The sequence below is a fragment of the Ovis canadensis genome, chromosome 3, assembly GCF_042477335.2.
Source record: "Ovis canadensis isolate MfBH-ARS-UI-01 breed Bighorn chromosome 3, ARS-UI_OviCan_v2, whole genome shotgun sequence".
Classification (NCBI taxonomy): domain Eukaryota; kingdom Metazoa; phylum Chordata; class Mammalia; order Artiodactyla; family Bovidae; genus Ovis; species Ovis canadensis.
Window position 1 is genome coordinate 187,612,386 of NC_091247.1, and position 27,346 is coordinate 187,639,731.

General features: G+C 39.0%; 1 protein-coding gene across 1 annotated transcript in view; it reads left to right on the forward strand.

Annotated features, from left to right (window-relative positions):
• SYT10 (synaptotagmin 10) overlaps nt 1-27,346 on the forward strand; it is a 106,368-nt gene that overhangs the window by 28,231 nt on the left and 50,791 nt on the right. Inside the window, exon 3 of the mRNA XM_069586487.1 lies at nt 25,118-25,685. Within this exon, the coding sequence (XP_069442588.1) occupies nt 25,118-25,685 (568 nt within the window). The remainder of the gene's footprint in view (nt 1-25,117; nt 25,686-27,346) is intronic.

Genomic DNA, 27,346 nt, shown 5'->3' on the forward strand with positions numbered 1-27,346 from the left:
TCCTCTGTCCCTGGGATTCTGCAGGCAAGAATGCTGGAGTGGGTTGCCATTTCCTTTTCTAATGTATGAAAGTGAAAAGTGAAAGTGAAGTCGCTCTATCCTGCCCAACTCTTGGCGACCCCATAGACTGCAGCCTACCAGGCCTGTCCGTCCATCGGAGTTTCCAGGCAAGAGTACTGGAGTGGGTTGCCATTGCCTTCTCCAGTACCCTAGGGGCACGGTAAAAATCAAAAGCAATGGGGGTAAGTGATGTTTTCTGCTAAACAATTGACTTCCTAATCTTACCTTCCTATCTCTCTAAATCAAAGATGCATTTATGCTTTCTGTATTTTTTAAAAAATATAAATTTATTTATTTTAATTGGAGGTCAATTACTTTACAATATTGTATTGGTTTTGCTATACATCAACATGAATCTGCCACAAGTATTGACATGACATACTTTTTGTGGATTTGGAAATCTATCAAGTTGGAAAACTACAAGGGTCATGTTTGCTACTAGGGTTGAAAGAATATTTGATAATTCTTTTGTAAAATTAAAAAAAAAGGATTGTATCTATAAACAAACCATCTTCTTTCTGAGATAAATTCCAGTGAGATAAGTAAGAATAATTGTTACTTCAGGGATGAGGAACTTTGGGGTAAGGAAGATGGATGGAAGTATTATACTTTTCAAGCTATTTAAAGTCTATAACCTAGATGTGCTTCGTGTTTACTTATCATGTTGACAGGTTTTCCTGAGTGCTGCATTCATTCACTTTTATGATCCAGTATGCATTAATTTAAATTTATTTATAGATAGTTAATTCTAAAATAATTACTACATATGCTTCTTCTTTATACTTACAGGAAAAAATGCTTTGTTTATTTCATGTGGTTACTTGATTATCATTACTATCAAAACTTCAAACTGTGGCCAAATATGATATTTAATAAAGCCTTAACATACTCAGAAATTTCAGGGTAAAAATATTCAATTAATCTATAAGACATTTTTAAAAAATATTGATACTGTCTGTGACTATATATAAACAGTGTTCAGAATTATTCAAATCTTTTAGTGGATAAGTGCACCCCAAATAAGGACACTCAATTAATGAAGATAACTTGGGCTTCTCAGGTGATAATCTGCCTACCAATGCAGGAGACACAGAAATAGTGGGTTCATACCCTGGGTCAGGAAAATGTCTTGGAGTATGAAATGATAACCCACTTCAGTGTTCTCTCCTGGAAAATTCCATGGACAGAGTAGCCTGGCAGGCTGCAGTCCATGGGTTGCAGAGAGTTAGACACAACTGAATGACTGAGCATGTACAATAAGAATAACTTGCCTTTCTTTGCTCAATTTTTTTGGAAACTTCAGAAAAATAAAACACTATCTCCAAAAGATTATCTGTTGAATGTAAACATACAACTTATCCAATTATCACTAGCTATCCAATTATCACTAGCTAGGGGAGAATGAAAGAATACATACTGAGAACACATGTTTGAAGAATTGGTTTTGGATGCAGAATTGCTGTCTAGAAATAAAATACAGTAGAGAGTGACAACACGTCATTTTAGCACTAAATTTCTCAGTCAGTGAGTCACCGAGTCATGTCTGATTCTTTGTGACCCCATGGACTGTAGCCCATGAGGCTCCTGTCCATGGAATTTTCCAGGCAAGAATACGGGAGTGGGTTGCCATTTCATACTCCAGGAATTTCCCAGTAATTATAAGAAATTAAATCAGAAAAAAATCCTTGTTTCTCTTAATCTTAAAAAACAAAAAGATGGCATTGTACATATGTCTCATATTTTTTAAGAGAAAAAGTATAATACAGATTCATAGCTTTTCTATAAGCTTGATATCATTGACCTCTTTGAATTTCCTTGTTTATGAGAGGTTGGGGAAGGAAGAAAATAAAAGCACTCAGTTTTGAGTGCTTGCAGTTTAGTCACCATACCAGCATCCTTCCTGCTAATCCTCCACCAGCCTGCATGAAATTAATATTATTAATTCTTCCTATTGCTTGTGAGTTAACTGAAACCCGGAGAGACTTTTAAAATTTCCTAAAGAAATGCAGCTGCTGAAAATTAGAACTCTCATTTATCCAGATTGATGGAACATATTTTTAGAGTTAAAGCCAAGGAGATATGTTTTTTCACAATCAAAGATGTTACAAACAAGGACCTGTTATATAGCACATGGAACTCTGTTTAGTGTTATGTGACAGCTTGGACAGGAGAGGAGTTTGGGAGAGAATGGATACATGTATATGTATGGCTGAGTCCCTTCACTGTTCACCTGAAACTATCATGATATTGTTAATCAGCTCTACCCCAATACAAAATAAAAAGTTTAACAGAAAAAAAGATGGTTACAAAGTCCACTGAGGACAGGTAGCTTGGAGGTTGGAGAATGAGGGCATCTTTCTGCTCACTCTGCTCAGTTAGAAATGTGAAATTATATGTGGTTATCATGAATAGCTAATCATGATTTTAATCTGTTTGACCTTGGGATGAATTTCTTGCAGAAAACTTGATTATTTCTATTTCTTAAAACTCCTCATATATGTTAATTACTTCTCATATTAATTACCTTTATAGAGAGAGGAAGGGGAAATTGCTGTTTACTATACAGACAAAGAGCTTGAGGGCACATTATTATAAATTGGATTATTCTGCTCAAATGCTAACTTTTCACTGAAGTCTGGCAATATCAGAAACTATACCCCACCAACCCACACAGTAATTTAACTTTAATGCTTGGTTCCCTCACCTTATTAGGATATCCCAGCTCTAGTCTGGTATCATACTGTTCATGGGGTTCTCAAGGCAAGAATTGTGAAGTGGCTTGCCATTCCCTTCTCCAGTGGACCACATTCTGTCAGACCTCTTCATCATGACCCTCCCGTCTTGGGTTGCCCTGCAGGCATGGCTTAGTTTCATTGAGTTAGACAAGGCTGTGGTCCTAGTGTGATTAGATTGACTAGTTTTCTGTGAGTATGGTTTCAGTGTGTCTGTCCTCTGATGCCCTCTTGCAACACCTACCATCTTACTTGGGTTTCTCTTACCTTGGGCGTGGGATATCTCTTCATGGCTGCTCCAGCAAAGCACAGCCACTGCTCCTTACCTTGGATGAGGGTATCTCCTTACCACCACTGTTCCTGACCTTCAACATGGGACAGCTCCTCTAGGCCCTCCTGTGCCTGCGCAGCCACCATTCCTTGGGTTGCTCCTCCTGGCCGCTGGCCCTGGCCTCGGGCTCGGGGTGGCTCCTCAGGGTCACCACCCATGGCCTTGGGTGCGAGGTGGCTTCTCCCGGCCACCACTGGCCTCAGATGTGGGGTAGCTCCTCCCAACTACCACCCTGACCTCAAACGCGGGGTGTCTCCTCCTGCCGCCGCCCCTGACCTCGGACTTGGGGTAGCTCCTCTTGGCCGCCGCCCCTGACCACGGATGCAGGGTAGCTCCTCTCAGCCATTCCTGTGCCATCAAAGCCTGGCATTCTAGGCTGCTGCCCCTGACCTCGGACGTGGGGTAGCTCCTCTAGCCTCGCTCAGTATGCCAGCTCACAGCTGCCTGCGCTAGGTGAGCCAGCTCACAGCCCAGTGGAGAAATAACTCCAGAAAGAATGAAGGGATGGAGCCAAAGCAAAAACAATTCCCAGTTGTGGATATGACTGGTGATAGAAGCAAGATCCGATGCTGTAAAGAGCAATATTGCACAGGAACCTGGAATGTCAGGTCCATGAATCAAGTCAAATTGGAAGTGGTCAAACAAGAGATGGCAAGGGTGAACGTCGACATTCTAGGAATCAGAGAACTAAAATGGACTGGAATGGGTGAAATTAACTCAGATGACCATTATATCTACTGCTGCAGGCAGGAATCCCTTAGAAGAAATGGAGTAGCCATCATGGTCAACAAAAGAGTCCGAAATGCAATACTTGGATGCAGTTTCAAACACGACAGAATGATATCTGTTCCTCTCCAAGGCAAACCATTGAATATCACAGTTATCCAAGTCTATGCCCCAACCAGTAATGCTGAAGAAACTGAAGCTGAACGGTTTTATGAAGACCTACAAGACCTTGTAGAACTAACACCCAAAAAAGATGTCCTTTTCATTATAGGGGACTGGAATGCAAAAGTAGGAAGTCAAGAAACACCTGGAGTAACAGGCAAATTTGGCCTTGGAATGCAGAATGAAGCAGGGCTAAGACTAATAGAGTTTTGCCAAGAAAACACACTGGTCATAGCAAACACCCTCTTCCAACAACACAAGAGAAGACTACACATGGACATCACCAGATGGTCAACACCAAAATCAGATTGATTATATTCTTTGCAAGCAAAGATGGAGAAGCTCTATACAGTCAACAAAAACAAGACCAGGAGCTGACTGTGGCTCAGATCATGAACTCCTTATTGCCAAATTCAGATTTAAAATGAAGAAAGTAGGGAAAACCACTAGACCATTCAGGTATGACCTAAATCAAATCCCTTATGATAATACAGTGGAAGTGAGAAATAGATTTATGGGCCTAGATCTGATAGATAGACTGCCTGATGAACTATGGAATGAGGTTCGTAACATTGTACAGGAGACAGGGATCAAGACCATCCCCATGGTAAAGAAATGCAAAAAAGCAAAATGACTGTCTGGGGAGGCCTTACAAATAGCTGTGAAAAGAAGAGAGGTGAAAAGCAAAGGAGAAAAAGAAAGATATAAGCATCTGAATGCAGAGTTCCAAAGAATAGCAAGAAGAGATAAGAAAGCCTACCTCAGTGATCAATGCAAAGAAATAGAGGAAAACAACAGAATGGGAAAGATTAGAGATCTCTTCAAGAAAATTAGAGATACCAAGGGAACATTTCATGCAAAGATGGGCTCCATAAAGGACAGAAATGGTATGGACCTAACAGAAGCAGAAGATATTAAGAAGAGGTGGCAAGAATACACAGAAGAGCTGTACAAAAAAGATCTTCATGACCCAGATAATCATGATATGTGATCACTGATCTAGAGCCAGACATCTTGAAATGTGAATTCAAGTGGGCCTTAGAAAGCATCACTATGAACAAAGCTAGTGGAGGTGATGGAAATCCAGTTGAGCTGTTTCAAATCCTGAAAGATAATGCTGTGAAAGTGTTACACTCAATATGGCAGCAAATTTGGAAAACTCAGCAGTGGCCACAGGCCTGGAAAAGGTCAGTTTTCATTCTAATCCCAAAGAAAGGCAATGCCAAAGAATGCTCACACTACTGCACAATTGCACTCATCTCACATGCTAGTAAAGTAATGCTCAAAATTCTCCAACCAGGCTTCAGCAATACGTGACCTGTGAACTCCCTGATGTTCAAGCTGGTTTTAGAAAAGGCAGATGAACCAGAGATCAAATTGCCAACATCCCCTGGATCATGGAAAAAGCAAGAGAGTTCCAGAGAAACACCTATTTCTGCTTTATTGACTATGCCAAAGCCTTTGACTGTGTGGATCACAAGAAACTGTGGAAAATTCTGAAAGAGATGGGAATACCAGACCACCTAACCTGCCTCTTGAGAAATCTGTATTTAGGCCAGGAAGCAACAGTTAGAACTGGACATGGAACAACAGACTGGTTCCAAATAGGAAAAGGAGTATGTCAAGGCTGTATATTGTCACCCTGCTTATTTAACTTCTATGCAGAGTACATCATGAGAAATGCTGGACTGGAAGAAACACAAGCTGGAATCAAGATTGCTGGGAGAAATATCAATAACCTCAGATATGCTAATGACACCACCCTTATGGCAGAAAGTGAAGAAGAACTGAAAAGCCTCTTGATGAAAGTGAAAATGGAGAGTGAAAAAGTTGGCTTAAACCTCAACATTCAGAAAACAAAGATCATGGCATCCAGTCCCACCACTTCATGGGAAAATAGATGGGAAAACAGTAGAAACAGTGTCAGACTATATTTTTGGGCTCCAAAATCACTGCAGATGGTGACTGCAGCCATGAAGTTAAAAGAAGCTTACTCCTTGGAAGAAAAGTTATGACCAACCTAGATAGCATATTGAAAAGCAGAGACATTACTTTGCCGACTAAGGTCCGTCTAGTCAAGGCTATGGTTTTTCCTGTGGTCATGTATGGATGTGAGAGTTGGACTGTGAAGAAGGCAGAGCGCCAAAGAATTGATGCTTTTGAACTGTGGTGTTGCAGAAGACTCTTGAGAGTCCCTTGCACTACAAGGAGATCCAACCAGTCCATTCTGAAGGAGATCAGCCCTGGGATTTCTTTGGAAGGAATGATGCTAAAGCTGAAGCTCCAATACTTTGGCCACCTCATGTGAAGAGTTGACTCATTGGAAAAGACTCTGATGCTGGGAGGGATTGGGGGCAGGAGGAGAAGGGGAGGACAGAGGATGAGATGGCTGGATGGCATCACAGACTCGATGGACATGAGTCTGAGTGAACTCTGGGAGCTGGTGATGGACAGGGAGTCCTGGCGTGCTGCGATTCATGGAGTCACAAAGAGTCGGACACGATTGAGCGACTGAACTGAACTGAACTGAAGTCTGGTATCAGGACTCCCTTTTATTTGGCTTAGACAATAGATGACAATCATCATAGTCTCTCAACTTTTAGTTGTCTCTATTTTGTTAAATATAAATTTATTTATTTTAATTTAAATTTTAAATTTTACTTTATTTTACTTTACAATACTGTGTTTTTAATTGGAGGTTAATTACTTTACAATATTGTGTTGGTTTTGCCATACATCAACATGAATCCACCATAGGTATACCTGTGTTCCCCATCCTGAACACCTCTCCCTCCTTAAGTGATATCCTAATTAGTTAACAGCATGCTAGAAACTATCACATTTCTCAAGTTCTCATCTTCCTTTTTAAATATTTGGACATTTGACCCCATCAGCCTCCTGGTAGTCCAACAGCCTAACAGACGTCTGTGTATTTCTTATTATTAAAATTATTCTAGCATCTATCTTGATTGCTTTTTCATTTATCCAGTAGTTTTACTTAGTAGATATATTCAGTAGATATAACTTTTAAGTATGGTCAGGGTATTCTGCATACTCTATCTGATCTGCAACTCTAGGGAACTGAGGAAAATATCCACAACATAATGCGGAAAGATAAGAAACATAAGAAATTACAATATTCAAAATTACAGGTACATACTGTGTGATGGAAAATGTGGACTTAGAGAATAGAAAAATCATGCCAGTTGAGGTATGGATCTGAGGCCAAAGGAAACTAGAAATTCACATAAATGGCAATTCGAAGAGGATATGAATTCCAGATGGAAACATTTTATATGGAAAGACACAGAATAGGAAATCTTGCTATGAAAACATCAGGTAAGTTACCTTGATCAGAAAATAGGGGTCTATTGAGGAATAATTGAAGATAAAGTCAGTTGGAATTAAAGTCTGAGAAGGCCTTGAAATCATGGACAAAATGTTCAAGGTCTGTCCTGTCAAAAATATTTGTGTCCGAAAAGTCTCTTGGTTAAAGAGCTGTGTTTTAGTAAAATTAATTTGACAACATTTTGTAGGGCAGGCTGTAGAAAAAGACATCTATTTTGAAAGTAATATAGTAGTTCAGGCATGATAAAAATCAGGAAGTTGCAAACAACAACAAAATGAAAACTGAGAAATGTTATAAAGGAAAAATCTAAGATTTCATAAAAAGCATTAAGTGACACTTCTGTCATTCCAAGTCTAGTACAATCCTAGACTAAAAGCTTGACATTCAAACTTTTGATGTTTGATGTATGTGTCTGATGATGCTAACCTGCCATTATAATATTTTAGGTCCATATTGCCCCACACATATAGCCCTGCCTTCTTAGGCAGAAGATCTGCTGATTTCTCTTCTGCATTGCTCTTGAAACCTAGACAAAGCACTGTAGGAGTTCAGGATATATTTGTTGAATTTAAAAAATCAGTAAATGAATTTGATGACTTCATCTTATCTATCCAAATGGGCCTTTTATGGTTACCAGTTAGAAAGGTGCTTGGTCTTTTTATTGTCCTCCTGTAGATCTCAACTTTATTCTGTGCTCATTTTCCTTGTCTAGAATGACAAACTATCTTATTCACTATAAGATCTTTAAGGAAATAAATCTTTTTCTATCCAGTTGTCAGTTATTGTCCTTTAAAGTCATATCTACAGTCTAGCGATTGTTTATTGTCTTAATGTTGAGCTCTAGCTGATTGCCGTATCTAATAGGATAACTTCTCAGAGAACCAGTGTGTATATAACCTACTTTAATGTGCTCTTTTTTCCGTCATTGAAAGACACTGAGAGTGTTAGTTGCTCAGTCATGTCTGACTCTTTGTGACCCCGTGGACTATAGCCTGCCAGGCTCCTCTGTCCATGGAGTTCTTCAGGAAAGTATACTGGAGAGGGTAGCCATTCCCTTCTTCAGAGGATTTTCCCAGCCCAGTGATTGAACCCAGGACACCTGCATTGCAGGTGGATCTTCACCATCTGAGCCACCAGGGGAGCCCCAATTTCCATCATTGGATAAGTGCATAAAAAGCATCAAGTGAATGATTTTCATTGATGATCTCTCCACTTTCCTCCTTTAAAGACATCATCAGCTGGTGAGATAATAATGATGGTTAATCCTAGGTCAACTCCCTAGGATGAGTATAAGGAGCAATTTTCTATGCATTCATTACTATTGTGAAATGAGGTGAATTGTAAGTGGTAAAATAATTTGTTGAGGACGAGAAATTATGTTGGTTAATCACTGTTAGGATTCTAAGTACCTACTGAAAATAATTAAAGAAATCATTGACTTATATGTGCTGATGGATTCACATTAGCCATGGTTTCTTAGAAAAGTAATTCTTAAAGCCATCACAAATAAAGTTAGAAAGAACACTCAGAAAGAAATTACGTAAAAATATTTTTTAAATGTATAAAACTGGATTGCATAGTTTTCTTTAAGAGATTTTTAAACAATTAATTCCTTCTCCAAAGATAGCAAAAGTTGCAATTTTCATTCCAAGATACTGAACAGAGTGGGAAACAAGATGTTACAGGAATGGAGAATTTAGAAGATATTTAACTAGCTAGGATATTGTGATCAGAACAATACGAGAACCTCACATCTGTTGTTGTTGTTCACTCACTCTGTGCTCAACTCTGTGTGACCCCATGGACTGCAGCACATCAGACTTCGCTGTCCTTCACTATCTCACAGAGTTTACTCAAACTCATGTCCATTGAATTGATGAAGCCATCCAACAATTTCATTGTCTGTTACCCACTTCTCCTCCTGCCCTCAACATTTCCCAGCATCAGAGTCTTTTCCAATAAGTCAGCTCTTTGGCATCAGGTGTCAGAGTATTGGAGGAAGCTTCAGTTTCAGCATCAGTCCTTCCAATGAAAATTCAAGGTGGATTTACTTTAGAATTGAGTGGTTTGATATCCTTGATGTTCAAATGACTCTAAAGAGTCTCCTTCAGTATCATAGTTCTAAAGCATCAATTCTTTGGTGCTCATCCTCCTTTTTGGTCTAACTCTCATGCCCATACATGACTCCTGGAAAAACCATAGCTTTGACTATACAACTCTTTGTCGGCAAAGTGATGTCTCTACTTTTAAACATGCAGTCTAGGTTTGTCAAAGCTTTTCTTCAAAGGAACAAGTATCTTTGAACTTCATGGGTGCAGTCACCATATGCAGTGATTTTGGAGCCAAATAAAATAAAGTCTGTCATTGTTTCTGCTTTCCCCCCATCTATTTGCCATGCTCAGTGGTAAAGAATCCACCTACAATGAAGGAGACCTGGGTTCAATCCCTGGGTTAGGAAGATCCCCTGGAGAAGGAAATGGCAACCCACTCCATATTCTTGCCTGGAGAATCCCATGGACCCAAGAGCCAGGCGGGCTGCAACTGCTACTGCTAAATCGCTTCAGTCTTGTCCGACTCTGTGCGATCCCATAGACGGCAGCCCACCAGGCTCCCCGCCGTTCCTGGGATTCTCCAGGCAAGAACACTGGAGTGGGTCGCCATTTCCTCTTCCAGTGCATGAAGTGAAAAGTGAAAGTGAAGTCACTCAGTTGTGTCTGACTCTTGGCGACCCCGTGGACTGCAGCCTACCAGGCTCTTCCCTCCATGGAATTTTCCAGGCAAGAGTACTGGAGTGGGGTGCCATCACCTTCTCTGGCAGGCTGCAAGGAGGGTCGCAAAGAGTCAGACACAACTGAAGCAACTTATCATGCACACACAATGGGACTGGATACCATGATCTTTGTTTTTTGAGTGTTGAGTTTTAAGGCAGTTTTTTCACTCTCCTCTTTCACCTTCAAGAGATTCTTTAGTTCCTCTTTGTCTTCTGCCTTTAGGGTGGTGTTATGTGCATATCTGAGGTTATTGATATTTCTCCTTGCAGTCTTGATTCCAGCTTGTGATTCTTCCAGCCCAGTATTTTGCATGATTGTACTCTGTGTATAAGGTAAATAAGCCATATCTAGCTCCTTGAAATAAAAATTCATAAAATATAATGTACAGATGCTTGAGATGGTTAAATGATCTCCTTTAGGAAACATATGCTTTTGGTATATAATCTAACTTTTGAAATGGAGTGGCTCTTTGAACCAAGGTCAGAAATAAAACCTTATGAGATATAAAAACTAGGAGATTTTGTTTAATGACACTGATAAATATTATCTCCTCTTTATAAGCACCAATTATAAATCGGTTAGGGCTTCCCTGGTAGCTCAGCTCATAAAGAATCTGATTGTAATGCAGGAGACTCCGGTTCAATTCCTGGGTCAGGAAGATCTTCTAGAGAAGGGAAAGGCTACCCACTCCAGGATTCTTGGGCTTCCCTGGTGGCTCAGAGTGTAAAGAATCTGCCTGCAATGTAGGAGACCTGGGTTTAGTCCCTGGGTTGGGAAGATCCCTTGGAGGAGGGCATGGCAACCCATTCCAGTATTCTTGCCTGAAGAGTGGCTATAGACAGAGGAGCCTGGGGGGCTACAGTCAGTAGGGTTGCAAAGAATCAGATATGACTGAGTGAGTAAGCACAGGACAGCACATAAATTGGTTAGGCCCTCTTCTTCATAATACAAATAATTCTTGGGAAGTTGACTTTTATAGTCATAAGATCTTTTAGTAATCATTTCATACAAACTCCAACAGATATTTCCTGAATCCCAGCTTGTGATTATTATGAAATTCATGAGAAGATTAATAAAACTTACTTTCTGCTATTATAAAGAATACTAGTGGAAGGGTTGGGGAGTGGTAGATAAATCTGAAGATAGGATATTTCAATACACTCTTTGCAGTATGCTCAAGGAGATGTGAAGGTACAGGAGGGCCCCAGAGTGGTAGGTAAATTCATTTGAAGGATTTTAACAGTTTTTTTCAAATCGTAGCTGAGCTCACTAGGAGAGAGGCTCATGATAGACATCAACATACTTAAAATTAAGGGACAGCCTAAATGAAATGTTGAGCATAGAAAGTTAAAGCTAAAATACATAATTATAAGGTCAAAAGACCTTATAGGGGATATAGCAATACCAAACAAAATATTCTTGGTTTTGTTCTTCTGACAAGATGTTATTGTAAGATTTTTTTTTAATTTAGGGTTTTATATTGCTCCACTCTCTTAATATAAAATATTATGTTCTCAGAACTTTATTTGTAGATAAAAAACTACCAAGAAAAATTTCCCAACCTAATTACTTCATATGCATTCCTTTAAATATATGATACATCAAAAGCAATTGCTTATCATCTCTTATTTTGATTTATAAACATTTTTTAACATGATAAAAGGTCAAGGGACAAGTATTTTCTGAATACCATAATTCATTTTATTAATTTCTATTAAGAGGAGAGTAAAAATTTTGGCTTGAAGCTCAACATTCAGAAAACGAAGATCATGGCATCTGGTCCCATCACTTCATGGGAAATAGATGGGGAATCAGTGGAAACAGTGTCAGACTTTATCTTTCGGGGCTTCAAAATCACTGCAGATGGTGACTGCAGCTATGAAATTAAAAGACACTTATTCCTTGGAAGAAAAGTTATGAGCAACCTAGATAGCATATTCAAAAGCAGAGACATTACTTTGCCAACAAAGGTCCGTCTAGTCGAGGCTATGGTTTTTCCAGTGGTCATGTATGGATGTGAGAGTTGGACTGTGAAGAAAGCTGAGCACCGAACAATTGATGCTTTTGAACTGTGGGGAAGACTCCTGAGAGTCCCTTGGACTGCAAGGAGATCCAACCAGTCCATTCTAAAGGAGATCAGCCCTGGGTGTTCTTTGGAAGGAATGATGCTAAAGCTGAAACTTCAGTACTCTGGCCACCCATGTGAAGAGTTGACTCATTGGAAAAGACTCTGACACTGGGAGGGATTGGAGACAGGAGGAAAAGGGGACGACAGAGGATTAGATGGCTGGATGGCATCACCGACTCAATGGATGTGAGTTTGAGTGAACTTCGGGACATGGTGATGGACAGGGAGGCCTGGCGTGCTGCGATTCATGGGGTCGCAGAGAGTCAGACACAACTGAGCGACTGAACTGAACTGAACTGAAAGAACAAATTTCCTTGAACAGAATAAAGATAAGTTACTCAAATTAATTGTAACCATTATATTGCATAATTGAGAAGAAAAACAGTTTTTCCTCTCCAAACAGCTTTTATTATTATTGGATTGTTAACATATAGCCAAAGTTTTCAGGGGAAAATTTTCACTTATTTATTCAACAATATTTATAGAGCAGGGCTTCCCTAATGGCTCAGGGGTAAAGAATTCACCTTCCAATGCTGGAGACTTGAGTTTGATCCCTGGGTCAGGAACATACTCTGGAGTAGGAAATGGCAACCCACTCCAGTCTTCCTGTATTCTTGCCTGGAAATTCCCATGGACAGAGGAGCCTGTTTGGCTACAGTACATGGGACTGCAAAAGAATCAGACATGACTTAGCAACTAAACAACACCAACAATGGTATGTGCATCTGTGTGTGTGTGTGTGCGTGCCCATTCAGTTCAGTTCAGTTGCTCAGTTGTGTCTGACTCTGTGACCCCATGGACTGCAGCACTCCAGACTTCCCTGCCTATCATCAACTCCCAGACCTCACTCAAACACATGTCCATTGAGTCGGTGATGCCATGCAACCATCTCATCCTCAGTCATCCCCTTCTCCTCCTGCCTTCAAATTTTCCCAGCATCGGAGTCTTTTCCAATGAGTCAATTATTCACATAAGATGGCCAATTTTGGATTTTCAGTTTCAGCATCAATCCTTCCAATAAATATTCAGGACTGATTTCCTTTAGGCTTAACTGTTTGGATATCCTTGCAGTCCAAGGGACTCTCAAGAGTCTTCTCCAACACCACAGTTCAAAAGCATCAGTTCTTCAGCACTCAGCTTTCTTTATAGTCAACTCTCACATCCATACATGACTACTGGAAAAACCATAGCCTTGACTAGATAGACCTTTGTCAGCAAAGTAATGTCTCTGTTTTTTAATATACTGTCTAGGCTGGTCATAGCTTTTCTTCCTAAGAGCAACTGTCTTTTAACCTCATGACTGCAGTCACCATTTGCAGTGATTTTGGAGCTGAAGAAATTAAAGTCTGACACTGTTTCCATTGTTTTCCCATCTTTGCCATGAAGTGATGGGACCAGGTGTCATGATCTTAATTTTCTGAACGTTGAGTTTTAAGTCAGCTTTTTCACTCTCCTCTTTCACGTTCATCAAGAGGCTCTTTAGTTCTTCGTTTTCTGCCATAAGGGTGGTGTCATCTGTGTATCTGAGGTTATTGATATTTCTCCCAGAAATCTTGATTCCAGCTTGTGCTTCATCCAGTCTGGCATTTTGCATGATGCACTCTGCATATAAGTTAAATAAGGAAGGTGACAATATGCAACTTTGATGTACTCCTTTCCGGATTTGGAACCAGTCTGGTGTTCCATGTCTGCTTTCAAATGTTGCTTCTTGACCTGCATACAGATTTCTCAGGAGGCCAGGAAGGTGGTCTGGTATTCCCATTTCTTGAGGAATTTTCCACAGTTTGTTGTGATCCATAGAGTCAAATGCTTTGGCTTACTCAATAAAGCAGAAGTAGATGTTTTTCTGGAACTCTTTTGCTTTTTTGATGTTCCAACAGATGTTGGCAATTTGATCTCTTGTTCCTTTGCTTTATTGAAATCCTTCTTGACCATCTGGAAAATCACAGTTTATATTCTGTTGAAGCCTGGCTTGGAGAATTTTGCACATTACTTTGCTAGCGTGTGAGATGAGTGCAATTGTATATTAGTTTGAACATTCTTTGGCATTGCCTTTTTTGGATTGGAATGAAAACTGATCTTTCCCAGTCCTGTGGCCACAGGTGAGTTTGCAGTTTGCTCAGCAGTGGCTAAACTCAGCAAACTATATATACATCTTCTGGCTGGATTCAGACTATATTTTGAAGATAGAACAAACAGAATATGACACATTATCTCGGGCATATGAGTAAAAAGAGGAAGTCAAGACTGACTTCAATGTTTCGACCCGAGCATCTGGAAATATAAAATTGATAAAGGTGAGACTGAGAATGGAGTGAATCTGAGAGCCAAGAACAGGAAATATGGACCTGTTTTGTTTAAGGATTTTGTTTGAAATCTTAGTTGAAAAATTGAATGGGCAACTAGATAATGACTCTGGAACTCTGGAGAAATTTGTGTTATGTATTTAAATTTGGAATCCATATAGAGCTGATGTTCAAACTCAGGAGATATTATTATCAAAGAGGTGAGTGTATATAAGAAAGAGAAAACATGAATCCACCACGGGTGTACACGTGTTCCCAATCCTGAACCCCCCTTCCACCTCCCTCCCCATACCATCCCTCTCGGTCATCCCAGTGCACCAGCCCCAAGCATCATGGCAAAACCAATACAATATTGTAAAGTAAAAAAATAAAATAAAATAAAATAAAAAAAGTTTTCTCCCCCCCCAAAAAAATTAAAAAAAAAATTCTACAAAAAAAAAAAAAAAAAAGAAAGAAAAGAAAGAGAAAACAAGGGATGAATCCCCAAAGTACTTTAATGTTAAGTTATCAGGAAAAACAGAGTAGACTGGGAAGTAAAGACTAGTAAAGCAGAAGGAAACCCAAGAGAGTACAGTCTGAAAGCCACGTGAAGAGAATAGGTAAACAACCATGGATTAAGCTGAGGTTAGTAACATGGAGGAGATATTATGGACATTTTCAAAAGCAGTTATGTCAGAATTGGTGTGTGAAAATCTATTTAACATGTGTTTACATAGAATGGAAAGAGATAAATTGGATAGTGAATGAACTATCTTCAACTCTTTCAAGGAGTTTGGCTGCAAACATGTTAGAGAAACAGCAGTACAGACAGAGGAAGTGGGTTCAGAAAATTCCTTTAAGACAGCAGATATAACAGTATCCTCTTGTGCTGGTGGTTATAATCTGGTAAAGAGGCATTAATAATGCAGGAATCAAAGAGGAGCAATCTTTAAAATGACCTGAGAGAAAATGGGAATTAGTATACAAGTGGACAAACTGGCTTTAGATAACAGCAAGGGTGTGATCTCTTACCTAGAGCCAGACATTCTGGAATGTCAAGTGGGCCTTAGGAAGCATCACTAAGAACAAAGCTAGTGGAGGTGATGGAATACCAGTTGAAATATTTCAAATCCTAAAAGATGATGCTGTTAAAGTACTGCACTCAATATGCCAGCAAGTTTAGAAAACTCATCAGTGGCCACAGGACTGGAAAAGATCAATTTTATTCCAATCCCAAAGAAAGTCAATGCCAAAGAATGTTCAAACTACTGCACAATTGTACTCATCTCACACGCTAGCAAAGTAATATGCAAAATTCTCCAAGTCAGGCTTCAACAGAACATGAACAATGAACTTCCCAGTTCATTGTTCATCCAGTATTCAAGCTGGATTTCAAAAAAGCAGAAGAACCAGAGAGCAAATTGCCAACATTCATTGGACATCAAAAGAGCAACAACCTTACCTGCCTCCTGAGAAATCTGTATGCAGGTCAAGAAGCAACATTTGAAAGCAGACATGGAACACCAGACTGGTTCCAAATCAGGAAAGGAGTACATCAAAGTTGCATATTGTCATCTTCCTTATTTAACTTATATGCAGGGTGCATCATGCAAAATGCCAGACTGGATGAAGCACAAGCTGGAATCAAGATTTCTGGGAGAAATATCAATAACCTCAGATACACAGATGACACCACCCTTATGGCAGAAAACGAAGAACTAAAGAGCCTCTTGATGAACGTGAAAGAGGAGAGTGAAAAAGCTGGCTTAAAACTCAACGTTCAGAAAATTAAGATCATGACACCTGGTCCCATCACTTCATGGCAAAGATGGGAAAACAATGGAAACAGTGTCAGACTTTAATTTCTTCAGCTCCAAAATCACTGCAAATGGTGACTGCAGTCATGAGATTAAAAGACAGTTGCTCTTAGGAAGAAAAGCTATGACCAGCTTAGACAGTATATTAAAAAACAGAGACATTACTTTGCTGGCAAAGGTCTATCTAGTCAAGGCTATGGTTTTTCCAGTAGTCATATATGGATGTGAGAGTTGACTATAAAGAAAGCTGAGTGCTGAAGAACTGATGCTTTTGAACTGTGGTGTTGGAGAAGACTCCTGAGAGTCCCTTGGACTGCAAGGAGATCCAAACAGTTAAGCCTAAAGGAAATCAGTCCTGAAAATTTATTGGAAGGACTGATGCCGAAGCTGAAATTCCAATACTTTGGCCACCTAATGAGAAGAACTGACTCATTGGAAAAGACTCCGATGCTGGGAAAAATTGTAGGCAGGAGGAGAAGGGAAACACAGAGGATGAGATAGTTGGATGGGATCACCAACTCAATGAACATAAGTTTGAGCAAGCTCCAAGAGTTCGTTATTGATAGGGAAACCTGGTGTGCTGCAGTCCATGGGGTTGCAAGGAGTCAGACATGACTGAGTAACTAATCTGAACTGAACAACATGGATGATTAATCTTTTAGCAATCAGAAAGGTAGAATAATATATATACAGATACTGATAACAGAGTTGATGAGGTGAAAGGTTTCTGCTTTTTGCTTCAACTTCATTAGTGAAATGGGAATTAAGGCCCCATAGTGAAATGGGAAGTTAGTGAAATGGGAAGTGAGATCGGGAATAAGGATGGTGATACAAATTTGAATAAATGAGAAGGTGGAAATTGAGAGTGAGAATGTTTTGCTGTTCAGTGTTAGGGTCTAATGAGGAATGTGGTCATGAATTTAAAATGAACATTGAAAGCTGTTTATGTTTATCTTTAGCTTATTCATTTATACATGTACAGGTGTAGAAATGGTGGAAAGTTGAATTCAGCTAGGACTGTGGTTTTGCCCTACCATGAAGAAGATAGAGAGCAGCAAGAAAACTGAGAATATATGCATGAGAGTGACTCTAATGATTAACAATGGAATTGAGCTGAATAAAGAAGGGAACTACTGCACAGTGGGGCTCATTTCACATGCTAGCAAGGTAATGCTCAAAATCCTTGAAGCAACAGTATGAAAAGGCAAAAAGATAGGCCACTGAAAGGTGAACTCCCCCGATTGGTAGGTGCCCAATATGCTACTGGAGATCAGGGGAGAAATAACTCCAGAAAGAATAAAGGGATGAAGCCAAAGCAAAAACAACACCCAATTGGGGATGGGACTGGTGATAGAAGCAAGGTTCCATGCTGTAAACAGCAATATTGCTCTTTACAATAGGTTCTACATGAACCTGGAATGTTAGGTCCATGAATCAAGGCAAATTGGAAGTGATCAAATAGGAAATGACAAGAGTGAACATCGACATTCTAGGAATCAGCGAACTAAAATGGACTGGAATAGATGAATTTAACTCAGATGACCATTATATCTACTACTGTGGGCAGGAATCCCTTAGAAGAAATGGAGTAGCCATCATAGTCAACAAGAGAGTCTGAAATGCAGTACTTGGATGCAATCTCAAAAACGACAGAACGATCTCTGTTCATTTCCAAGGAAAACCATTCAATATCACAGTAATCCAAGTCTATGCCCCTACCAGTAATGCTGAAGAAGCTGAAGTTGAATGGTTCTATGAAGACCTACAGGACCTTCTAGAACTAACACCCCCAAAAAGATGTCCTTTTCGTTATAGGGGACTGGAATGCAAAAGTAGGAAGTCAAGAAACACCTGGAGTAACAGACAAATTTGGCCCTGGAGTACATAATGAAGCAGGGCAAGGTTAATAGAGTTCTGGCAAGAGAACACACTGGTCATAGCAAACACCCTCTTCCAACAACACAAGAGGAGACTCTACACATGGACATCACCAGATGGTCAACACCGAAATCAGATTGATTATATTCTTTGCAGCCAAAGATGGAGAAGCTCTATACAGTCAGCAAAAACAAGACCAGGAGCTGACTGTGGCTCAGATCATGAACTTCTTATTACCAGATTCAGACTGAAATTGAATAAAGTGGAGAAAACCACTAGACCATTCAGTTATGACCTAAATCAAATCCCTTATGACTATACAGTGGAAGTGAGAAATAAGGACTAGATCTGATAGATAGAGTGCCTGATGAACTATGGACAGAGGTTCGTGGCATTGTACAGAAGACAGGAATCAAAACCCAAGAAAAAGAAATGCAAAAAAGTAAAATGGCTGTCTGAGGAGGCGTTACAAATGACTGTGAAAAGAAGGGAAGCAAAAAGCAAAGGAGAAAAAGAAAGATATACACATTTGAATGCAGAATTCCAAGGAATAGCAAGGAGAGATAAGAAAGCCTTCCTCAGAGATCAATGCAAAGAAATAAAGAAAAATTATAGAATGGGAAAGATTAGAGATCACTTCAAGAGAATTAGAGATGCCAAGGGAATATTTCATGCAAAGATGGGCTCAATAAAGGACAGAAATTGTATGGACCTAACAGAAGCAGAAGATGTTAAGAAGAGGTAGCAAGAATACAGAGAAGAATTATACAAAAAAGATCTTCACAACTCAAATAATCATGATGGTGTGATCACTCACTTAGAGCCAGCCATCCTGGAATGTGAAATCAAGTGGCCTTAAAAGCATCACTACAAACACAGCTAGTGAAGGTGATGGAATTCCAGTTGAGCTATTTGAAATTCTGAAAGATGATGTTGTGAAAGTGCTGCACTCAATAAGCCAGCAAATTTGGAAAACTCAGCAGTGGCCACAGGACTGAAAAAGGTCAATTTTCATTCCAATCCCAAAGAAAGGCAATGCCAAAGAATGCTTGGACTCATTTCACACGCTAGTATAGTAATGCTTAAAATTCCCCAAGCCAGGCTTCATCAGTATGTGAACCATGAATTTCCAGATGTTCAAGCTGGTTTTAGAAAAAGCAGAGGAACCAGAGATCAAATTGCCAACATCTGCTGGATCATGGAAACAGCAAGAGAGTTCCAGAAAAACATCTGTGTCTGCTTTGTTGACTATTCCAAAGCCTTTGACTGTGTGGATCACAATAAACTGTGGAAAATTCTTAAAGATGGGAAAACCAGACCACTTGACCTGCTTCTTTAGAAATCTATATTTAGGTCAGGAAGCAACAGTTAGAACTGGACATGGAACAACAGACTGGTTCCAAATAGCAAAAGGAGTACATCAAGGCTGTATATTGACACCCTGCTTATTTAACTTATATGCAGAGTACATCATGAGAAATGCTGGGCTGTAGGAAGCACAAACTGGGATCAAGATTGTCAGGAGAAATATCAATAACCTGAGATATGCAGATGACACCACCCTTATGGCAGAAAGTGAAGAAAAACCAAAGAGCCTCTTGATGAAAGTGAAAGTGGAGAGTGAAAAAGTTGGCTTAAAGCTCAACATTCAGAAAACTAACATCATGACACCCGGTCCCATCATTTCATAGCAAATTGATAGGAAAACAGTGGAAACAGTGACTCACTTTATTTTTCTGGGCTCCAGAATCACTGCAGACGGTGATTGCAGCCATGAAATTAAAAGACGCTTACTTTTTGGAAGGAAAGTTATGACCAACCTAGACAGCATATTAAAAAACAGAAACATTACTTTGTCAACAAAGGTCCGTCTAGTCAAGGCTATGGTTTCTCCAGTGGTCATGTATGGATGTGAGAGTTGGACTGTGAAGAAGGCTGAGCGCTGAAGAATTGATGCTTTTGAACTGTGGTGTTGGAGAAGACTCTTGAGAGTCCCTTGGACTGCAAGGAGATCCAACCAGTCCATCCTAAAGGAGATCAGTCCTGGGTGTTCATTGGAAGGACTGATGTTGAAGCTGAAACTCCGATACTTTGGCCACCTGATGTGAAGAGCTGACTCACTGGAAAAGACCCTGATGCTGTGAAGGATTGAGGGCAGGAGGAGAAGGGGACGACAGAGGATGAGATTGTTGGATAGCATCACTGACTCAATGGACATTGGTTTGGGGTGACTGCAGGGTTTGGTGATGGATGGGGAGCCTGGCGTGCTGTGGTTCATGGGGTCACGAAGGGCTGAACAGTACTGATCAGCTGAACTGAACTGAGGCTTCAACAGTATGTAAACTGAGAAGTTCCACATGCTTAAGCTGAATTTAGAAAAGGCAGAGGAACCAAAGATCAAATTGCCAACATTCACTGGATCATAGAAAAAGCAAGCAAATTCCAGGAAAACATCTACTTCTCCTCCACTGACTACAATGAAGCCTTTCACTGTGTGGATCACAGCAAACTGTGGAAAATTCTTAAAGAAATGAGAATAAAAGACCACCTTACCTACCTCCTGAGCAACTTGTATGCAGGCCAGGAAGTAACAGTTAGAACCAAATGTGGTACCATGGAATGGTTGAAAATTGTGACAGGAGTGCATCAAGGTTGTATATTGTCACCCTACTTATTTAACTGATACACAGAGTACCTGATGTGAAATGCCAGGCTGGATGAAATACAAACTGGAATCAAGGTTTTTGGGAGAAATAGCAATAACCTCAGATATGTAGATGACACCGTAGTGGCAGAAAGATAAATGGAACCTAAAAGGCCTTGATGAAGGTGAAATAGGAGAGCAAAAATGCTGACTTAAAACTCAACATTTAGAAAACTAAGATCATGGCATCTGGTCCCATCACTTCATGGCAAATAAATGGGCAAAACATGGAAACAGTGACATCCTTTATTTTCTTGCGCTCCAAAATCTCTGCGGATAGTGACTGCAGTAATGAAATTCAAAGATGTTTGCTCCTTGGAAGAAAAGCTATGACAAACCTAGACAGCATTTTTAAAAGCAGAGACATCACTTTGCTGACAAAGTCCCTATAGTGAAAGCTATGGTTTTTCCAACAGTGATGTACAGGTATGAAAGTTGGACAATAAAAAGGCTGAGCACTGAAGAATTAATGCTTTGAAATTGTGGTTCTGGAGAAGATTCTTGAGAGTTCCTTGAATAGCAAGGAGATCAAACTAGTCAATCCTAAAGAAAATCAACTCTGAATATTCCCTGGGAGGACTGATGCTGATCTGCAGCTCCAACACTTCAGCCACCTGATGCAAAGACCTGACTCACTGGAAAAGACTCTGATGGTGGGAAATATTGACAGCAGGAAGAGATGGAGGTGACAGAGGATGAGATAGTTAGATGGATTCATCAACTCAATGGACATAAATTTGAGCTAGCTCCAGGTGTTGGTGATAGAAAGGGAAGCCTGGTCTGCTACAGTCCATGGGGTCACAAAGAGTTGGACACAACTGAGTGACTGAACTGAAAATGACTCACAATAAATGTTAATGGGGATACGATCTTTTTTAATATAAATTTATTTATTTTAATTGGAGGCTAATTACTTTACAATATTATGGATATGATCTGTTGACTTGAACTTTTTAGAGCCTGGAGTGGTGTATTCAGGGGGACTGATGTGAAAGTGATAATGGAAGACAAGAAAGAAGGGTTGTGTGCAGTTATGTTGTTTCTGCTATGGCTGCTGCACCAGCCAGGAGAGAATAAACAGGTCTAGAGTTGCTAGACTCCTCACATTTTCTTCCAGTCTCTTAACTCTCGCCTTGCTTACCATGGTTTCAGCAAACAGTGTGCACAGTGAGATACAGCAAGACAATTGGTGCTGTGAGCAGGATGAAGAACAATACATTGTAAGAGACATGGGTTTGATACCTGGGTCGGGATTCCCTGGAGAGGAAATGGTAACCTACACCAGTATCCTTGCCTGGAGAACCCCATGGACAGAGGATCCTCATGAGTGACAGCCCATAGGTTCTCAAAGAACCAGGCATGACTGAAGCAACTGAGCAGCAGCATGGATGAGGAAAATAAAGTTCAAAAGGTGAAGTGACTTGTCCAAAGTTGCTCACTTCATAGGAAAGCTGGGACCAAACTATTGTCTGATTTCAAGTGCAGCATTTTAAAAATCTCGTCTCAGTGTAATCCTCTTCAAGTGCTTTTGCTTGGATAGTGGAAAATATTGGCATGGTTTCCAGTGGGATTCCAGGACTCTACTCACCTGTCACCCAAAGAGATTCTGTCCATATGTATTCAACTTCTGGTCTCTGATTTTGTTTGAAAGAAAAGAACTGTTGGTAAAATAATATTTTAAAATTGTCGTATTGATTACATTTGTTCCTATGACATTATGTAATATTGACTATATTTAGTAGCTACCCTCGGATGTTCCAGGTAAGATGGGTAGAACTTTTCCTTCTCCATCTGGAGGGGTATTTATGTTGCGTCTTCTTAGGTTTGAAAGTTAAGAGTGGGGTCTGTAGCAGTCTAATTGCCTGTACTTTAATTGGTTGGATATTTGTGTGAGACTAAATAGCCACTTACCTCTATCATTCCAAAGGAGGAAAAAAAATGCAGTAAAGAAGATCTGTGTGTGATGACAATACTTTAACATTGTAATAATTAAAGCTTCTCCTAGCTGACTAGCTAAACTCTGACTTAGAACAGGCACTATTTGCTCTATAATTAGGGTACTGGCTTACTAGAATGAAAATCTTACTACTTTTTTGATTCTGTTACAAGGGGCTTACAGCTGCACAGTTATATTCAGTGACATAAGAAACAAATAATTGATTTTTTAGGGGGAGGACAGAAGATTAAATTTTATTGAAAAGCATAAGGGAGGTGAAATTATGGATCAATTTATAAACAATAAGAAAAAAATTTGTGGGGGTTTTTGCTTGCAAAAATTAAAAAAAAATTAAATTGCTGCATAAGTGAAAGTGACTTTGGCAGAAACATTAGACTGTTTAGTAAGTATTCCAAATCTCTTAAGAATGTTGAATGTATAAAGTAGGCTATATTAGATCTATTTAATAATTCACAGCAATATATACTACCTGTATTCCTTTTAAAACTCTTATTATTTCCTGATGATTTGTGACCCTAATTTAAGCCCCTGATCTATCTGGAATAGAGTCAAGATTAAAATATATTTTATAGCATGTTCAACGCATTAAAACGAGATCAATCTGAGGAAGCAGACCACTTCAAGCTTTGAGTCAGTCAGTAAAGACTTTTATATTTATACTCAAATATGGAAACTAAAATATTGAATTATTTTCGTTTTGAATTTAGTATAGTTTAATTAGGAGCAAATTCCCTCATCTGAGATAAAGTAGTCCTAGTTTGTTTTTGTATAGAAATAATTTTTCAATTTTGATCAAGTGAAAAAAGATATAATGACATGAGCAAAGAATTTTGACATAAGTGCTGGAGAGCTATTGAGTGTAAGAGAGAGCTGAAAGAAGGAAAGCCAAACTGAAGGCTACTGTAGAAAGCAAAGTATGAGGTGATAAGAATCTGGACTGAATAGCAATGGAAATGAAGCAGAATGGGCAATTATATGAGATGTCTCAAAGCAGCAGATCAACAGGAGTTAGAAAATTGAGCAAAGCCCATGAATTAAAGGAAAGGTGATTCAAAGCATACTGCAGGATTCCAAGCATAAATGATTGATAAAACTGTTAGACCTGTTATAAGAGATTATAGAAGAGATAACAGATTTGAAAGAAAAATAGAGAAAATAATGAATTTGCTTGACTTTGGGGCAAAATTAGGACATTTGTTTAGAAATCCCCCTTGAAGACAAAGAGATATGGAACTAAATTTTTGTCTATATGAGGTATATCTATATCTCAGGAATCTCTGGGAATCATCATATTTAACATAGTAATTGTAGCTCAGGAACTGATTATTGGTCTAATGGAGTGACTGAAAAAAGAACAGAAAACCTGGAACTAGACCTTAAGGAAACACATAAGTTGATATAGCTCATGCTAGAAATCATGGAGAAAGTATGAGAATCAGGTCTTAATGCAAGTCACAGTTAGGTGACAATTAATAAGCTTATATATATATATATATATATGCTGATATATATATATATATATATATATATATGTATAATGTCCTGGAAATGTTGATGTTAAAGAACTATTATTTAACCCCAGGTTCTAAAATTCTACAATCTCAATCCTTAAGAGTTTCTGAAGCCACTCTATGTTGAAAAAAGTAAAATGTACTCATTTTGGCTGTCATAATTATATATATTTTGAACAGTAAACATTAATTTGGTTAAATGTTAGAAATAACACAGTGTAAGAACATGTGGACTTATGTCTTTAATATTGACACTAAAATGAAAATTCATAGGACCAAAATATCCAGATGAAAAGAAACCATTCATCTGAATGATTTGTTTACATAATGTCTACATCTTGATGCACCCAAGTAATTGATAACATTTATAACATTTTGTATAATATTGAACTTTTTTGGTAATCCTCTTTCTTTGTAATTGTGCTTATGATGGTAAGTAAAAATACCAAGAACTTGTAAATTGTGCATTTGTGTGTTTTAGGTGTTTCTATCATTTTAGGAGATTTTTTCTTTGAATACTTCATCCCTGGTTTTTCAAAAGTACTGTGTGTATATGTGTTTGTGTCCATCTGTTTATTGCTGTCGATAGAATACTTCATCATCATGGGTGTGGGGAAGAGTTTTTATGCCACTGTATATAACATTATTATCAAAATAATCTACCTAAATGATTTTTTTGTGTATATATATATGTATATGTATACAGACACAATTCCTTCAGAAGACACCTACCAAGGCAAATGCAGGTTTCCAGTGTTGATTTTGGCATGGGCACAGAACCCATTTTACAAAGAGGAGAAACAACAACCAGCATTGGGAGAATAAAACCAGAGCTCTACAAACAGAAATCAGTGGACTCTGAGGACAATAGGAAAGAAGATGTCAAAACCTGTGGAAAGCTTAATTTCACCCTCCAGTATGACTATGAAAATGAACTTCTAGTGGTGAAAATTATCAAAGCCTTAGATCTCCCTGCTAAAGACTTCATGGGAACTTCTGACCCTTATGTGAAGATGTATCTTCTTCCAGACAGGAAAAAGAAATTTCAGACTCGTGTGCACAGAAAGACTTTAAATCCTCTGTTTGATGAAACTTTTCAGTTTCCTGTAGCATATGATCAACTAAGCAACAGAAAACTACATTTCAGTGTGTATGATTTTGACAGATTTTCTAGACATGACATGATTGGGGAAGTGATTTTTGATAATTTGTTTGAAGCCTCTGATCTCTCCAGAGAAGCCACAGTATGGAAAGATATTCATTGTGCTACCACAGTAAGTTATAATTCTGCCAATATATTCCATTTATTTGACCTGCAGTGATATATAAACCTAATTTTTACCCAGATTAGTTTCAAAAAGTTAGGGAAATTTTGTCCTAAATACCTGCAAACAGTGTATGAATTGTATATGTACACAAATAATTCAGGCATTTAACATTATCTAGGTAATATTAGTGATTGTATACATAAAAAATCTTTTCTTTTAATGTCTAACCTTTGTTTCTACACTTCTTGTTTTGAGGAAGTTCATTACTTCACCATACTGGACAGTTCCTCTAATTTGCCAAAAGTAATAGGACTTTTCACTTGTAAAATATTTATGTTTAACTTATTCTCTACAGTCAATTTCCAAATAGTTATTATTGATTTTAATTATTTAAGAAGATTTCATTCCTCAGGTTTAACCTAAAATGTACTTTGATGCCATTTGGAAAGGCCTTGATTGGGCTTAAAACAGCCCACTCCTTCAGAAGCTTTTGTGGAATTCATAAAATTATACCATTTGATATGGCAAATAATGAGGAAGTGATTGGTTTACATTCAGTTCAGTTCAGTTCAGTCACTCATTTATGTCCGACTCTTTGCAATCCCATGGACTGCAGCACCCCAGGCCTCCCTGTCCACCACCAAATCCCGGAGATTACCCAAATTCATGTCCATTGAGTCAGTGATGCCATCCAACCATCTCATCCTTTGTTGTCTCCTTCTCCTCCTGCTCTCAATCTTTCCCAGCATCAGGGTCTTCTGGAATGAATCAGCTCTTTGCATCAGGTGGCCAAAGTATTGGAGTTTCACCTTCAACATCAGTCCTTCCAATGAACACCCAGGACTGATCTCCTTTAGGATGGACTGATTGGATCTCCTTGCAGTCCAAGGGACTCTCAAGAGTCTTCTCCAACACCACAGTTCAAATGCATCATTTCTTTAGCATTCAGCTTTCTTCACAGTCCAACTCTCACATCCATACATGACCACAGGAAAAACCATAGCCTTGTCTAGATGGACCTTTGTTGGCAAAGTAATGTCTCTGCTTTTCTATATGCTGTCTAGTTTGGTCATAACTTTCCTTCCAAGGAGTAAGCATCTTTTAATTTCATGGCTGCAGTCACCATCTGCAGTGATTTTGGAGCCCCCCAAAATAAAGTCAGCCACTGTTTCCACTATTTCCCCATCTATTTGCCATGAAGTGATGGGACCAGATGTCATGATCTTAGTTTTCTGAATGTTGAGCTTTAAGCCAACTTTTTCACTCTCCTCTTTCACTTTCATCAAGAGGCTTTTTAGTTCTTCTTCACTTTCTGCCATAAGGGTGGTGTCATCTGCATAACTAAAGTTATTGATATTTCTCCTGGCAATCATGATTCCAGCTTGTGCTTCTTCCAGTCCAGCGTTTCTCAAGATGTACTCTGCATAGAAGTTAAATAACTAGGGTGACAATATACAGCCTTGACGTACTCTTTTTCCTATTTGGAACCAGTCTGTTGTTCCATGTCCAGTTCTAACTGTTGCTTCCTGACCTAAATATAGATTTCTCAAGAATCAAGTCAAGGGGTCTGGTATTCCCATCTCTTTCAGAATTTTCCACAGTTTATTGTGATCCACACAGTCAAAGGCTTTGGCATAGTCAATAAAGCAGAAATAGATGTTTTTCTG